The sequence below is a fragment of the Trichoderma harzianum genome (assembly GCF_003025095.1).
Source record: "Trichoderma harzianum CBS 226.95 unplaced genomic scaffold M431scaffold_7, whole genome shotgun sequence".
NCBI lineage: Eukaryota > Fungi > Ascomycota > Sordariomycetes > Hypocreales > Hypocreaceae > Trichoderma > Trichoderma harzianum.
The window spans coordinates 1,809,287-1,826,240 of NW_020209255.1; the positions used below are offsets into that span (position 1 = coordinate 1,809,287).

Below are 16,954 nucleotides of genomic sequence, written 5' to 3' on the forward strand. Positions count from 1 at the left end.
AGCGATTCTCCCCTTGTTTAAAACTCAACATCCTCTCCTCTCGGTCTTGCAACCACCGTGCCGCTCAATTGGACCACCCAGACATCATGTTTCTGCAGCGAGGATCAAGAGTGCTGAGACGGCAGTGGGGGGCTTCCAAGGCCATGGGCAAGATGGCCCTGGGAAACACAGCGCCTGCGGCCCCCCGGTGGTTCTCGGAGTCGAGGAGATTATATGCCGTCAAGCCGGTGTTGCTGGCTGATATCGGCGAAGGTGAGTCTTGAATCCGATCATGGCGAGCAAGAGCTGTGATGCTGACGTTGACGGGCAAGGCATTGTCGAGTGTGAGGTGATCCAGTGGTTCGTCGAGCCCGGCGCGCACGTCGAGGAATTCTCCCCTCTATGCGAGGTCCAGAGCGACAAGGCGTCTGTAGAAATCACAAGCCGCTTCTCCGGCGTCGTTAAGAAGCTTTACTACGAGACGGGCGAGATGGCCAAGGTGGGAAAGCCGTTTGTCGACATTGACATCCAAGGCGGGGCCGAAGCCGACGACGCCGGCGCGCCCAAGGCGGCCGAACCCAGCAAGGACGGAGCCTCATCTTCAACACCAGCACCTGAGCCAAAGTCGCAGCAGACCGAAACCAGTGCGCCGGCACAGGGGCAGAGCAGCCAAGCTCCCAAGGCCAAGGGCAAGGCCGCGGCACTGGCGACACCGGCGGTGCGACATCTGTCCAAGGAGCTCAAGATTGATATCCTCGACATCGACGGCACGGGCAAGGATGGCAGGGTCCTGAAAGAGGACATCTACAAGTTTGTGCAGCAGAGGGATGCCAGCGCCAGTGCATCGGCTGCTTCACAGTCCGCATCTACACTACCGCAGCAGCAGCTACCACAAACTCCTAGCTACCAGCCTGGCGTGCAGACAGAGACTAGAGTCCAGCTCACCAACACACAGCAGCAAATGTTCAAGACCATGACGCGGTCACTCAACATCCCCCACTTCCTCTACTCGGACGAGGTCGACTTCACAGATCTCGTCCACCTCCGTTCCCGCCTCAACAAGGTCCTCTCCCAGACGCCGGCCGCCCCTGGCCAGGTCACCAAGCTCTCCTACCTCCCCTTCATCATCAAGGCCGTCTCCATGGCGCTGTACCAGTTCCCCATCCTCAACTCACGGGTCGACATTGATCCCGCCACCAACAAGCCCTCCCTCCTCATGCGCTCACAGCACAACATCGGCGTAGCCATGGACACCCCCTCAGGCCTGCTCGTGCCCGTCATCAAGGATGTCGGCTCCCTCAACATCCTGTCCATCGCCGCCGAGCTCTCGCGCCTGCAAGGGCTCGCGGTCCAGGGCAAGCTCACGCCCGCCGACTTCTCGGGCGGCACCATCACCGTCTCCAACATTGGCAACATTGGCGGCACGTACCTCAGCCCGGTCATCGTCGAGCGCGAGGTGGCCATCCTGGGCATCGGCCGCATGCGCACCGTCCCGGCCTTTGACGAAAACGACAACGTAGTCAAGAAGCACGTGTGCAACTTCTCTTGGAGCGCCGATCACCGTGTCGTTGATGGAGCGACCATGGCTCGGGCCGCTGAAGTGATTCGCCGCGTGGCGGAGGAGCCGGACGTCATGGTCATGCATCTGAGGTAACAATATTATTTATCAGAATAGAGAGAGACGTGTAAAGACCTTAGATTAGTTAATGTGTCATGCAGAGACTGGTTCGCTTTTTTTTTGAAAAACTTGTTCGGTATAAGTATATAGTATAGTATCTATTTTCCTTGTTTGGCATACAAAAAGAGAATGTCACTTACACCACACCACAACCTACTGCTGCATATGTAGTTGCAGATCCCGCTTCTCTCTACACCACCCCCAAAAGAGCATCCCATGTACAGTACAATGCAATACAAGGCAGTACACGACACATCTCAAAGAATCCAAGCCACAAAAAATGCACCTTAAAAGGCCCGGTCCTCGCGTTCGCAGCAACAAAAAGCATTGGATGCCCCAAGAGATGCAACATGACAACATATGGCTGAACCCGCTTCCCGCTTCCGAACATCTGCATTCCCTCCCCTGGGGGACGCATCCCGGCCTGAAACCTTCATCATATGCACAAGATCAAATTAAGAACGAGGAAAAAAGACACGAAACAAACAAGGAGGTTCTCAGCTGATGCGCTCCCCCGGCCCCGTGACCGGTTTCCCTGCAGGGCCCGGCCGCTGTCTGTCTCGTCACCCAGCGAGCGGATGACGGGTGATGGTGACGGGAGCTGCATCGATGGATTACTTTCCCCTGCTGGCGCCCAACGCCCTCACTCCAACGACCTGGGGCCGCCTCACGCTGCATTAGCGGCGGTGATTTGAGGGTTTCTCTATTCGGAAGAAGCCTCTCATGTAAGGCGTCCAAAGATGATGCAGTCCTTTCTCTTTTCTGACCTTCATACGGAGTACTCTGTACCGAGACTTGACTATCCCTTGCCCGGGCTTCGTTTGTGGGGTTGAAGCAGCGGCCAAGCCTTGGAGAAACATGAAATTTGAAGACAAAAGCAAAAGGCAGTAATACGAATCACAATGGGTAAAATCACGAGAGCCAGTAGCACGCACCACGTCCTCGCTTATGTGTAGCACAATTCTCATCAAAATTCATTTGTTCGCCTATTATACCGCTCTGTCCACTAGGGAATGATGCTATGTATCTAGCCCAATCCCTCCCCCTTTGCCTGCAAAAGGAAAATGAAAGGCAAAAAAAAAAAACGCACACCTGTATAATATTCCTCCTTGTGCGACCCAGTCGCTGCTGATTGTCAGATAATTTCATGCCCAACTTCGTCCAACAGCTTTCCCTCCCCCCCGTTGCCGGCTGACCGAGCTTGTTAGTCTCGGCTCTGTTGAGTCCCAACTCCACATCCGATGAACCAGTAATCCCTGCGCCAACATGAAAATGCCCAAAGCCAAAAAAGAAATTATGCAAAAATTTGGTGCCATTGCTGGCCCGTCCTCCAGAGTCCGCAGCTGATGTACTAAAGCAAATCTAAACCGAGAAAAAAAAAATCAAATAGGAAAAATAAAACCAAGAAATCATATTGCTCCGATGTCGCATATCCGCATAACCGCCAGGGGTCATGATTTTTCAGGAACAAAAAGATAGGAAAAAAATCCGATATGACGGACAGAGAGGCCCGGATGCTGAGGTTATTCGACGGCGGGCCTCCGGGTCCGTAACGAGCCCATCATTGTCAAACGAGGACACTCTATTGGCTGTCGTGGTCGCTCTCCATGGTCTTAATGGCCCTAGCCAGAGCATCCTGTTGCACCTCGGCCAGGGTTCGGCTTACATCGATGGTAATGACATCTGTTTCGTTTTGAGAAGGTCGCTCCAGGATATCGAACTGGCTGTGCACCATGTTGGCGCCCATGTAGTGGTTCTGGCGCTTGGTGACTCGCTGCAGCAGCAGCTCCTCCGAGGCATCGAGGTAGATGAAGTGGATGAGCAGGCGGTGGTCGTAGTACGCAGCAACGCGGATGACGTCTCGGTACTTTCGCTTCAGCGCAGAGCAGGTCATGACGACGCCCATCTGGCCCTCGCTGATTAGGCGCATGGACTCATCGCGAAGGGCTGTCAGCCAGTCCCAGCGGTCCGCATCGGTCAGAGGAATGCCGTTCCTCATCTTTTCGACATTGGCCGGGGTGTGAAACTGCCAGCATTGTTAGCACGCTTGTCAGCGTCGTACAGGAAATTGTCAGCATCACGATGCCAAGAGGGCAAAATGCGTACCGAATCGCCTTCAATGTAAGGCATGTTGAGGGCGTTTGCCATATACTCAGCGACACTGCTCTTGCCGCATCCTGCAGGGCCGGTAACGAGCCAGATGTGCGTGTGTTCGCCGGCCTGTCCGGCAACGTTGACCGGAGTCTCCGTCTTGAGAGATGTGCTGGTGGCGGTAGCCTGGATGGATGGCAGAGTAGCAGCAGATGGTGATTTTTGTCCCTGGGGAACTGTATATGTGGTATCGAAGGACATCATCGTGGCGAGTGGAAATTGGAAATCTGCCTTTAAAAAGATGAAAGAACAGAATAAAATAGCAATGCCGGTCTAAAAGGCAAAAAGGTGTGTGTGAGAGCCGACTGAGATGAGTAGAGATGGCCGAGATAGTTTATAGATAGAGTTTGGCGAAGGAGACAAACAACACGGCGAATTGGATGTTGGATGTTTGCGGAAGCCCAAGTTGGTGCAGCGTAGAGTCTTAGGAGGGGCTAAAGGCAGATGAATGATGATCGTAGTGTGAGGTGGGAAAGAGCGAGTACTTGTAGGTACTAAAGCAATAATCGACGTGTGGAAGCTTTTCAAACTTTTATGAATAAAAGAACCTTGACGAGAGAGCTTCGTCCAAGGCTGGCCCCGAGGAGGCGAGCAGCTAGCTATTAATACTACTAGGGGCTACTCCGTCAAGAAGCAGTGCTTGGATGTACGTACTCCCGGATGGATCCAGCTCTGGTAATCTCATACAACAAGGAAGCCCCTTGGTTCTCAGACAACAAGTCAAGGCAATGGTGAGTCGGTATTATGGGGTACACCGGACCGGGCAGGACAAGTACAAGTGCGGGTACGGGTACAGGTACAGGTACAACGACACGAGGGAAAGGGAGGGCAAGGAACATGGAAATGGCCGGGAGGGGAGGCAGAGGCAGAGCCCAAACCGCAGCGCCGGTTTTCTGGTGGGCATCAGGAAAAGTCTCTTCCCAACGGTGACACAATACTGGGGTCATTACGAGCGCCGGCCTCGAGACTCTGGGGAGTGGGAGTGGGCTCCCCTAGATGTCCTAAATTACCGGCTGGACCAGTCGGGCTGGAACCAGGGCCCCTTCTAACTGTTTAGCCCAGAGTGCCGGCGACTCGGCTCGGCGCTCGAACACGTCGGGGGCTCCCCGTGCCATGCCAGCGTTAACCCCCCCCCCCTGCCCCCTTGCTTTTTGCTTCCATTTGTTCTTCCTTTTTTCTAGACGCTACCATGGGTTCCCCCTGCCGGCCAGTCATGCGAGCAGGTGAGATCAAGGGGGGGCGTATGCCGATGGTCGGGGGGAGCAAAGCAGAGCGCGGGATGACGTCGATGTATTCAGTAAGCAGTCTGTGAGATTAGGTGATTAACACGAGTTAATTGTATGTTGTCGAGGGAGAAGTAGAGAAAACAAAGAAGACCCGACGGCAAATGGGTGGAAGGGGAAGGGAATTGGTAGCGCACCCTCAATGCGGCATTCGAGGGCGAGTCGTGCCCCGTTGGCATCCCGCAAGTCAAGGCTGGCTGAAAACTTGCTGCAAGGAGCCATCAGCTCCACTGGGCTGGGCGCCAAAAGATGGAGTGGGAAAAAAAGAAAAAATTTAAGAGAAAAAAAATCTGGACCGTCGGCTATTGCACTGACGTCTGCGGAACTTGTCATTTGCCGACGATTTTGGGTGGTACAAAGTACGGGCCCGCCTGCGTCAGATCACGCTTCTGCCTTGGGTGGCAGTCTGCATCCCAAAGTAGCATATACTTGCCCGGGAGGGAGCCGGACAGCCTACCCGCACGACATGTAGTACTACAATGATGAAACTTGAAGTCTCTCATCTCATCGTTTTCCATATCTACTACGTTACTGGAGATGCTCAGCTACATATAACCACTATTGTAAACCTCCAGCAACATACGAGTATAAGGTAAGATTATATAGAGGTACTATACTCTCGGCAAATGACCTCGACGCATGTTGTAAGAAGTTTAATCTCCCAGTGCCAGCTAAACATCTGCCCGGGTAAAGCATCAACGGATCCATTGATCCATTGAATCAATGCATCTGGCTGTTGGCACACGCTGAAGGGCCACCCGTCAAGTTTTAGTGACCACCAAGGCGCTAACTTAGCAGCCCAGTGAGCACTACAGTACCAGCGCAGTCCGGGGAAGCACCCATTGGATTTGGCTCCAGCCCAACGTGCAAAACGTTGAGGTGAGGTCGGAATGAGAGTCCATTCTTCCTACTAGCACTAGCAGATAGCTCTACACCATTGTTTCAAGTTTGTCAATCTTTGTTGATTCTCATCTTGCTATGCCTCTACGATATGAAGGCATTCGCAAGCAGTTCTGCCGGCCAAGGCAGGAATATTTGTGAGTTGCGTCTATCCGTATCTACCTGGAAAAGATGCCTGCTACTACTCGTATATCCGAGTACACCACGCATGTACGGAGTACCCGTACAAGCCTGTGTCTTTTGTTTCGTACATGCTACACACACACACACCTTGTCGGGCCAGGCTGTCGATCCATTTGGGCCGCGTGCCGACGGGGATGATGCCTTTTGCTGCCAATCTCGTCTCTTAGACAGAACCATGCTGGTTGATGCGCAACACCTGGCTGCGGCTTGCATGCTGCACCTCCCAGTCCGCGGCTCCAGTTGCCCATCGACACTATCCGTGTCACACCGACTCAGACCTGCTCCCTTGCAGGACGGTGCTGTGTAACTCAACACTTTCGCTTGAGTCGACGCCGGTGATGCCACCCACACGATGATGGTCAGGCTATCGGATACGGCAAGCTGCAGCACGGAATATAGGCATGTACCTGTACTCTATGTACTCGTACGAGGACTACCTAAAACGTCCGTTGAAGGTAATGCAGGCAAGGACAAGCACTGCTCCCATGCATGCACTTATTCTGGCCGGCTTTTGCCCAAGGTTGCACTACTCTCGGTATTGACGGAGTCCCAGAGTATCGGGTCGAGCCGCCCTAAGATTTACATGGACAGCTGTTTGCGCAGTATCGTGCTCCGTACTGTACTCCGAAAAGCCACGGACGGGAATGGCCTTGCACACTTTGGTAGACCGTCAAGCTCGCCAAGGCGGGAAGTGAAAATGCGTGTTCCTCTCACCTAGGCGTCGAGTAATGATCCCGGCCAACAATGCTACCTCGCAGGTAGGGATGGGCTGTGACAATCACATCTGCGATAAAGTGATGTGATAGGCAGCACACAAGGGGGAAGAAAAAAGGAAATAAGAAAAATAAGACAAAAATTACAATATTGGCCATGTGACTCGGACCAGCTTGCTTGGACCTCTGCAACTATAACCGGAGTGAGAGTGGTGCAGTCTGGGCGCTCTCAGACTCACAAATGCGTTGGGTCCGTCTATTGCCGCGGAAGCCAGACGGTGCTCCCGCCGAGGCCGCTGTTTCTGCTCTGATGAAGTGCTCGGGGAGACCTCAAGTTGCATCCGGGCAAGACAAGCGGCGGCCTAGCCTAGAACTTAAGTGTTTCGATCCATCTCAGCCCCATCATCGGGAGTGGAGAGAGAATCGGCCGAATATTGTCCGTCTGTTTTTCTCTCTTTTTTTTTTTCTCTTACTTAGCCTTTCTCTTTTGGTGTCTGCGGGTGGAAGACGTGGGGGTCATAAACCTCCCGGCTGACTCGAAGTAACCCCAGAGGGAATTGCATATCCTAATACGATGAAGAGGTTAAAGCTGAAAAGAAGATCAGATGGTTTCGGTTACCTAACTGAGTAACTCTAGGTGTAAGCGATCCTTTCAATAGCCGCAGGGGGTGTCGGCATGGATACGAAAAAGAACCATGCAACGATGGATGTGCAGAACGGAGTATTAGACGCATGTGTATGCAATGCAAAGCAGCCGTACATCAGCCGTTGGGTAGCTGTGCTTCTATGGCGCATCAGAAAAATTTTCCTTGCTGCGTTGCGTCAGTGAGAGGAACAGAAAAAAAGGCATTGGATCATCTGTGAGCTCATTCCAGCGTCGTTGATTCCCGAATATTGATCAAATGTTCTTCTGGAAAATTGGTCTCCACCAATTGAGTTACACTAGGCGCAGGCTTCAGGGGGCGACGAGCTGTGTACTTCTCAGACTCATACTTGAACGGGACATGCGCATTTGCCCGGGCAGCTTACTGACACCACGAATTGAAGCTGTTTGGAAAACTAACTACCGGCATCCTCTTCCGCAGGTAGCTGCGGACTAAAACCCTTCTAATGCCAACAATCTAGGCGTTTAGGCGTTGTATTTCCCAACTTTCAAGAACAGCTGTTGAAATAAGACTGTCAATTGAAGCGCGGAATAAAGTATATGATATTGCCATGTTACTAATTGCTTGGTGATGATGCCACTAGCAGTTTCACATACAGAAAAGAAGGAGATGAAGCCGTATTGAAGAGCCACGGCGCCGCAATTGACACTCGTCAGCAGCTGTTGCTGAGGTTTCAGATAGAGTTGAAAAGAGTAACTGTATGCGGAGCGGGTTGGTTGATTGGTAGCTATGGGGAAATGAAGGCCGTTTATCCACACGACCACACTTTTGCACCTTTTGGCCAGGCTTTTCTGCCTATTGGCTCCTCACATCACGCGGCTTACGTCGATATTTTGCCACTTTTCTGTTCTCCTTTTCTGGCCCCTGAATCGTGAAAGAGGGTTGTTCATTTAGAGCAATGGTTCGTTACATGTAACATTGTGGAAGGTTTACTTTCTGGATATGACGTTGAATGGTAAGAAAAGTCGTGTGATCTGTTGAAATCTTGGCAGGGCGTCAATCAATTTACCTCTATGTATACTTAAGATGTCTGCTACGTGCTAATAATTCGAATCCATTCCTTGAAAACACATAGAGACGGGACACTGCAACAATGGTGTAATAATACTCCTCTGTGCGGCATCAATACTGTATACAATCTCCAGCCGTTGAATTAAACGCAATTGCATCAATTGAACTCTTGGCTACAAACTCTGCCAAGCTCGAAAAACGTAAAAGTTTCCCCAATTGCCATGCCAACTGTCAAAAAGGTCCTCGATCCTTTTCCTCTGGCTGCACGTTACCCCTCAACCCCGCCATGCCACCTCGGGTCACTGGGCCGCTCAGGTACCCCGCCTGTGGCGCAGGCACAATTCCTCCTGCTACCTGTAGGCCTATTCTGTATGCCAAACCTTGAATCTCTGCACGAGGTTTGACATTCCATCTGTATTGATGTTCCTTACAATGGGTGACATCTTCTCTCAAACCGTGAATTCCTGGCCAAGCTAATTGTATCTACCGCTGTTAACATATACATCAGGAAATCATGATACATAGATAAATGTTTCACAGCTTTTTTTAGAGAATACCTATCTCTGTCACTACGAGGTAGCACTATAACAAACGTTCATGGATTCTTCGAGCAAAAGTCCTTTGTAGGCAGACAGCCTTGCGTAAAAGTTGCACGCCCAAGCCACAGTGTGCCCTATGAGCCTATGAGTGCACGTCCTGTCCGCTGGATGATGTACCCGCCCTAGCTGCTTTAGGCATCTTGTGTGGCTTCACCCAAGAACTTTTGGCAGATTCTGCGTGCCGCCAGAAACCGCCAGCCGCTCAGAGGTTCCTTATAGAGTCGTAGCTGCTTAAGCTCCAGCCACGCGGCGTGCTGGCCTGATGTCTTCCCTCTTACTGCCCCTCATCTCGCGCAGGTCGCCAGCATTAAGATTCCCAGTTGCTTCACTGAAGCATCGTCCAATTCTCAGACACAATCTCGCTCCTCGCCTTGCAACTGTCGCCCTGTCCAGGTTGTTTACCTCAACAGCACCCAACATGAAGCCCGAGGACCTTAAGCACTACCTGGCGGATCAGCCACCCTCCGTCGTCCGCCTCGAGATTGAGAAGCACTTTGGTCTCTTGACTGACCAACAGAAGCGATATGCTCACTTTATCAGCAAGTAGGTTTCATCTTTACACCTTCACCTTGCTTATCATAGCAATGATCGTGTCGTGGATATGACCGGGTGCCTGTTATTTACACCTCTTTAGGGCTGCGTTTGCTGGTTCCAGGATTGTCCTGCGCCAGCTCTCTCCAGAGTCAGAGCCCATCTACGACTTGATCATCGCCCTTCACAAGTCGGCCAATGGCGACTGGAACGCGCTGGCCCAAAAGGCTGGTGTCGAAGAGTCCGAGCTGACCCTTTTCCTCGAATATGTGGCCATGTTCCTTGGAAACATGGGCAACTATAAGAGCTTTGGTGATGCCAAGTTTATCCCTAGATGCAGCGAAAAGACTGTTTCTACTCTGGCTGCCACATCCCCTGAAGCACAAAAGTTCTACGATGCCACCAAAGGCGCCATCTTCAGCCACGAGGACCCTGGTTCTATGCATCTTGGATTCCTCGACGCTGGCCACATGACCACCTATTACCCGGACTCCAAGGGTATCACCAAGAGCGAGATTGAAGCTGTCTCGGCCTGGATGGAGGAGAAGAGACTCTTGCCCGAGAACACTAGACTGCGAAAGACCGCGGATGGCTTTGATATTCTCATTGCTTCAGCCGTTACCAGCGTCCCCGCTGACGGAGGCGACATTGGAAAGGAAACTCGATTCACCGTTGAAAATGGACCCCTCAAGGGCAAGACCATCAGCCTTGTTTATGGTGACTACGCCGAGGAGATGAAGAACATTACTGCCTATATCAAACAGGCAGCTGCCAACGCGGACAATGAAAATCAGAAGAACATGCACCTGGCATATGCCAAGTCGTTCGAGACTGGATCCTTGGAGGCATTCAAGGACAGCCAGCGTTTCTGGATTAAGGATAAGGGTCCTAATGTCGAGTGCAACATCGGCTTTATTGAGACTTATCGTGATCCTGCTGGTGTTCGTGGTGAATGGGAGGGTTTCGCATCCAGTCAGTATACCCACATACCAACCTTGTCCTTGTATATCGTTACTAACGCTAGTTTACAGTGGTCAACCGTATGTCACTTGTTACATCTGCAGAGTGATATCAGGCATTTTCAGCTAACATAACAACTGGCAGAGGAGCGCACTCGCGCTTTTGGTGAGCTAGTCGAGGCTTCACCTTCTCTCATCCCTCTGCTACCCTGGGGCAAGGAATTTGAGAAGGACAAGTTCCTTTCTCCAGACTTTACTTCTCTGGAAGTTATGACATTCGCAAGTCAGTAATCCCATAACCCCTCTCAACCACATTACACGTTATCCTTTCATATGGGCTAACAATTGATAGACTCTGGCATTCCCGCCGGTATCAACATGTGAGCATCAAATTCTTTTTTTGTGTTCAAAACATCCTTCCTATGTACTGACATGGCCCAGTCCCAACTACGACGACATCCGACAGACCGAGGGATTCAAGAACGTGTCCCTTGGAAACGTGCTGAGCGCCAAGGCTCCTAATGAAAAGATCCCCTTCATCCGCCCAGAAGATTTGGCCGTGTACCAAGCAAACCGTGATGCTGCCTTTGAGGTTCAAGTCGGCCTTCACGAGCTGACTGGTAAGAGTTTTCCCCCTTCATTCACTCTTGTAGCCTTGTTAATCATCTACTCAGGCCACGGATGCGGCAAGCTCTTGCAGGAAACCGCTGATGGAGTATACAACTTCGACAAGGAGAATCCTCCTGTTAGCCCCGTTAGCCAAAAGCCCATCACCACCTGGTACAAGCCCGGTCAGACCTGGAGCTCGGTCTTTGGACCCATCGCCGCCTCATATGAGGAATGCCGTGCAGAGTTGGTTGCTATGTACCTGAGCTGCGAATTCCCCGTCCTAAAGATCTTTGGATTTGGAGACGGGTCAGAAGACATCAACGGCCCCGCTGGAGATGTCCTCTACGCATCTTACCTCTCCATGGCTCGTGCTGGTCTCGCCTCTCTGGAGATGTGGGATCCCAAGAGCCAGAAATGGGGACAGGCACACAGCCAGGCTCGGTTTTCAATTCTCAAGTCTTTCCTCGAAGCCGGCGACGATTTCTGCAAGTTGGACTATACCAAGGATGACCTCTCTGATTTGACCATCAAGCTGGACAGGTCCAAGATTCTCACAGCTGGTCGTGACGGTAAGTTGAAATAGTTTCCCGCCAAATTAAATATGACTAACTAACCCTTCTAGCTGTTGCCAAATATCTTCAGAAGCTTCACGTTTATAAGTCAACTGCAGATGTGAAGACCGGTACCGACTTTTACACCCAGATGAGCACCGTCGGCTTGGACTTCTGGGGCACCAAGGTCCGCCAGGTGGTCCTCGATAACAAGCAGCCACGCAAGGTCTTCATCCAGGCCAACACTACCTTGGATGAGGCCACTGGCACTGTGTCGATCAAGCACTACGATGCTACGCTCTTGGGAATGATTCAGAGCTGGGCCGACAGAGACTTGTAAGAAAGTGAAATGCATTGGTATGAGTATCGAAAATAGCGATATGTCTGCGAAATATATTGTAAAAGAACCACAAGAATAAACAGATACCCTCTCAAAAAAGATAGAGAGCTATGTTACCAGTTGATTTATTCTCGTGAATAACCAACTATAATGTTATGTCTCTTTACGCCTCGAAACGTAAGGCTCAGTTATACAAAGTCGTCACCAAATGCTTATCCAACATTTGCAAAGTATGAAAATGGTATTAACACGTTGGCATTTGTATGTAGTTTTTTATACCGTTAAGGCTCTCTTTCACCGTTTCCTGGGCAGAGTGATTCTCCATTAAAATTGAGCCTTTCCTCGCCCTCATTTTTTTGCATTGGAAGTTGACATGGATATGGCAAGTTGCAAGGTTGTATGTCGTTCACAGACGTATTTTGGTTTTTACCAGAAGCCTGGTGGAAGAAAATCATTTATGCTCGTTTTGTTTTTTTGACTGTAAAAACCTGATTACAGACGCCAAGATGTGACCGATGCCGTCGACTTCCAAATGCAATTGGCCAAACCAGCCCATTTCGGAGACCCTTTCCGTTCTACAACCCGCATCTTGACCAACACCCCAGTAAACTCCACCCCGCGCTTTCGACCTGCCAGAGAGATTTTGTGTTTGAATCAAATTTACCACGCCATCTCGTGGGGCTTGTCACCCTTCCGCAGGCTGAAGGTGCTGGCGAGGTAGCTGGCCAACAGATCCACCTTCTTGATGCTAGCAAGCAGGGCCTTGTCGACGGCCTTCTGGTCCGCAGCACGGCTGCTGTTGATCTCCTTCTTCTGTAATTCAAGCCTCTGTTAGCAAATCCATGCTCTCTTGTTCCTCCTCATTCTCCGGCTTTTCTTTCTTTCTGGTTTTTTGTACATACCTGGGGCTTCTCTCCCTGCTTGAAGAAAGCCTCAGCGGAAGCCTTCTCCTTGGCCTTCTCGGCGGTGAAGTACTTGGGCTGAGAGATCTCCTCGATCTTGGCGGCGTCAAGGCCGGAGATGTCGACCTTGTAGGAGGTGGCGATGACGTATCGGGCGTTGACTCTTCGCAGGGGAACGCCGTTGATCTTGAAGGGACCAGTGACGAGGAGAACACCCTGGTCGAGAGTCTTGAGAAGGACGACACGCTTGCCACGGAAGCGGCCAGCGAGGAGGATCAGGACGGTACCAGGCTGGAGGGTCTTTCGGGGGGCCCAAGTTCGGACGGCCTTGCGAACCTATTTGTTTCCAAAGCGTGTCAGCGCGACCTGAATTCTTTTTCCCATGGATGACGATCGGTGCGTCGCAAAGTAAGGGGGATTTGGAAAAGGGACCACCAGGTGCCGGAGTCTGTTCGCAATTTGGGGAGGCGTCGTGTTGTCGGTTTTAAATACATGTTTGGTCATTCCCAAAGGAAAATTGAAGAAAAGAAAATTGACCAAGCGCCAAATCTCGAAAGCGCTGCCAACCCGCATCCCGGCGTTCCCAAACAACCCAAAATTTGTTCCCTTCAATTCCAATCGCCGTGTCGTTCCCAAATTGCGAATGCAGACATCTGTACCAGGGGCTTTCTCTTTAATTGCGACGCATGACCAGACACAACTCACCTTCTTCGGGGCGCTCTCGTCGTCGGCAGGGTACCACTTCTTCGCCTGGTCCGCGGAGGCGGGAACCTCCCGGGTCGACTTCCCGAACTGCTTGGTCGTGGGCTTGGCCGACATATTGACTCTCTCGGGTGTCTGATATGTGGGTGTGGAGAGGATGAGGAAGACACGTTCGTGATGTTCACCCGAACGGAAATGTTGGATTTCTTTGTGAGCGCCGCTAGCGAGTTTGTGGGAAGCAAAATGTGAACCCTCAGGCACTAAACCGCTTACGGCGCCAATCCGTAGCAGCCATTCCCGCTTGCTGGTGGGACATGGGGCTCAACGCACGTGATGATAAGATAGGCGCTAGTGCTGGGCCGATGGCGGCCGAAGATGCTCGAAAGTACTGTCGAGATCATGAAGCTACGATAAGAGCTTCGGCCTTTAGGATAAAGAGGGAGGTCACGCCACTGGCGATGCCCTTTTGCTTGTTTCTTCTTACATATATCTCCCTCAATTCTATTTCAATTCTAAGTACATATTATTAATATTTACCACCATTCTTACTCACTTTAATCGCCACAATGCAAGCCAGGCGACAGTTGTTGTCCTCGGCCCAGCGCATTGCTGGTGCCTCTAACAGGCTCACAAGACCGGCTATTGCACGATCAGCCATTAGGCCTCTGCTCTTAGGGGCATCATCATCAAGACTTGCCCCGGCCTTATTAGTAAGAACATATGCCAATGGACGTCCACATCCACCAGGAGGAACCCATCGGATGAATATGGGAGGTGGTGAACCAGAGAAGCCCGCACTGGAGCAATTCGGCATCGATTTGACAGCCAAAGCCCGGGATGGTAAGCTGGACCCTGTGATTGGAAGAGATGCAGAGATTCAGCGTACAATTCAAATCCTATCCCGGCGAACCAAGAACAACCCGGTTCTCATCGGAAATGCCGGAACTGGCAAGACGGCCATCCTGGAGGGATTAGCATTGCGCATCGTCCGGGGCGATGTTCCGGAAAGTGTCAAAAACAAGAGAGTCATCTCCTTGGATCTAGGGTCACTGATTGCCGGAGCGAAGTTCCGAGGCGACTTTGAAGAGCGCCTGAAGAAGGTGCTGGATGAAGTTCAAAAGGCGGAAGGCCAAGTGATTCTCTTCATTGACGAGCTACACACTCTCCTTGGACTGGGCAAAGCCGAAGGCTCCATTGATGCTTCAAATCTGCTCAAGCCGGCCTTGGCTCGTGGTGAACTGCAATGCTGCGGCGCGACTACCCTCGCCGAATATCGTGTTATTGAAAAGGACGTGGCGCTAGCCAGACGTTTCCAGCCCATCATTGTTAGTGAGCCAACTGTAGAAGACACCATCAGCATCTTGCGAGGTATCAAGGACAAATACGAAGTCCACCATGGTGTCCGAATCACTGACGGTGCTTTGGTGGCCGCTGCTGCTTTATCCAACCGATACATCACGGATCGATTCCTCCCGGATAAGGCCATCGATTTGATGGACGAGGCTGCAAGCCACCTGAAACTACAACACGAAAGCAAACCCGAGGACATCATGAGGCTGGACCATAAAATCATGACAATTCAGATCGAACTGGAGAGTTTGCGTAAAGAAACAGATGTCGCAAGCAAGGAACGCAGAGAGAAATTGGAGCAGGATTTGAAGAAGTACTACGATGAAATTTCGGAGCTCAATGCAAGATGGGATAAAGAAAAGTCCGAAATCGAATCAGTCAAGAAAATCCAAGAGGACCTCGACAAGGCCAGATTCGAGCTCGAGCAGGCGCAGAGAGATGGAAACTTTGCTCGAGCCTCCGAGCTCCGATTCGGCGTCATACCCAACCTCGAGCAAAAGTTGCCGTCTGACAAGGAAATTCAGCAAGACACTGCCGACGGAACTCTCATCCACGACTCGGTGACAGCCGATGACATTGGCAATGTCGTATCCCGCATCACCGGCATCCCCGTCTCGAAGCTCACTTCGGGACACATTGAGAAGTTGGTTCACATGGAGGATATTCTGCGGGAATCTGTCAAGGGACAAGAAGATGCCATCAAGGCTGTTTCCAACGCCGTGCGGCTCCAGCGAGCGGGTCTAAGCGGCGACAATCGCCCCCTGGCCTCATTCTTCTTCCTCGGACCGACTGGTGTTGGCAAGACTGAGCTTTGCAAGAAGCTCGCCAATTTCCTCTTCTCGACCGAGTCTGCCGTCGTCCGGTTTGACATGTCCGAGTTCCAGGAGAAACACACCATCTCTCGACTCATCGGTGCCCCATCCGGCTACGTTGGATACGAAGACGCAGGGCAGCTTACTGAAGCTGTCCGTCGCAAACCTTATGCCGTTCTCTTATTTGACGAGTTCGAAAAGGCACACCGCGACATCTCCGCCCTACTTCTCCAGGTCCTTGATGAAGGTTACCTCACCGATGCCCAAGGCCACAAGGTCGATTTCAAGAACACCATCATCGTCCTCACGTCCAACCTAGGAGCAGACATCCTCGTCGGCCAAAACCACCTACACCCATACAAAGAGGACGCCAACGGCGACATCGATCCATCAGTCCGCCAGGCAGTCATGGACGTAGTCTCATCCGCCTACCCGCCCGAGTTCCTCAACCGCATCGACTCATTCATCATCTTCAAGCGGCTCGCTCTGAGCGCCATCCGCGAAATCGTCGACATCCGCCTCAGGGAGCTTCAGCAGCGTCTGGACGACCGGCGCATCACTCTCTCCATATCAGACGATATCAAGGACTGGCTAGCCGAGCGAGGCTACGACCCCAAGTTTGGAGCCCGTCCTTTGAACAGGCTGATTACAAACGAGATTAGCAACGGACTTGCTGATAAGATCATCAGAGGCGAACTCAAGATGGGAGAAACAGCCGAAGTCAGATTAAAAGATGACAAGGACGGATTGGAAATCGTGAATGTTTCCGAGACTGCTAAAACGGACAGTGGGGAAAAGAAAGAATAAAAACAACAAAAAAGAAGCATTATTGGCGTATTTCTTCTGCATTTATTGGTAATGTATTATTTATTAGTTGGCATTGGAGGAGTTGGCCATAAGAAAAAGAATGTACCATTTGTATACTAGGTCTACAAACTCCTCTCGGAAATTGTAAATTAGTTGATACCCCCCTTTGGATTTAAAAACAAAAAATTGATTCCAAATTACTTTTAAGAAGCATCCTCGACGTGAAATC

At 51.3% G+C, this 16,954-nt stretch overlaps 5 protein-coding genes across 5 annotated transcripts; 3 read left to right on the forward strand and 2 right to left on the reverse strand.

Moving 5' to 3' along the window:
- The first annotated feature begins 229 nt into the window (after positions 1–229).
- M431DRAFT_509194 (hypothetical protein) lies at positions 230–1,799 on the forward strand. The gene has a single exon (XM_024919245.1). The coding sequence runs from the start codon at positions 272–274 to the stop codon at positions 1,631–1,633; it is 1,362 nt and encodes a 453-aa protein (XP_024773860.1). The 5' UTR covers positions 230–271; the 3' UTR covers positions 1,634–1,799.
- A 1,440-nt stretch (positions 1,800–3,239) lies between these two features.
- On the reverse strand, positions 3,240–4,012 carry M431DRAFT_482998 (hypothetical protein; the record flags this gene model as incomplete). Its single annotated transcript, XM_024916086.1, has 2 exons — positions 3,240–3,683; positions 3,764–4,012. The coding sequence occupies 2 exons, from the start codon at positions 4,010–4,012 to the stop codon at positions 3,240–3,242; spliced, it is 693 nt and encodes a 230-aa protein (XP_024773861.1).
- Positions 4,013–9,580: 5,568 nt separating this feature from the next.
- On the forward strand, positions 9,581–12,152 carry M431DRAFT_6416 (hypothetical protein; the record flags this gene model as incomplete). Its single annotated transcript, XM_024921654.1, has 8 exons — positions 9,581–9,705; positions 9,797–10,665; positions 10,725–10,733; positions 10,798–10,935; positions 11,005–11,032; positions 11,094–11,272; positions 11,327–11,830; positions 11,884–12,152. 8 exons carry the CDS (start codon positions 9,581–9,583, stop codon positions 12,150–12,152), a joined length of 2,121 nt encoding a protein of 706 aa, XP_024773862.1.
- Positions 12,153–12,438: 286 nt separating this feature from the next.
- Positions 12,439–14,114, reverse strand: M431DRAFT_509198 (hypothetical protein). Its single transcript, XM_024919246.1, has 3 exons — positions 13,760–14,114; positions 13,055–13,390; positions 12,439–12,965 (listed from the first exon to the last, which is right to left on the reverse strand). Exons 1-3 carry the CDS (start codon positions 13,871–13,873, stop codon positions 12,813–12,815), a joined length of 603 nt encoding a protein of 200 aa, XP_024773863.1. The 5' UTR covers positions 13,874–14,114; the 3' UTR covers positions 12,439–12,812.
- Positions 14,115–14,174: 60 nt separating this feature from the next.
- M431DRAFT_509199 (hypothetical protein) lies at positions 14,175–16,924 on the forward strand. The gene has a single exon (XM_024919247.1). It carries the CDS (start codon positions 14,323–14,325, stop codon positions 16,723–16,725), a length of 2,403 nt encoding a protein of 800 aa, XP_024773864.1. The 5' UTR covers positions 14,175–14,322; the 3' UTR covers positions 16,726–16,924.
- Positions 16,925–16,954: the final 30 nt, after the last annotated feature.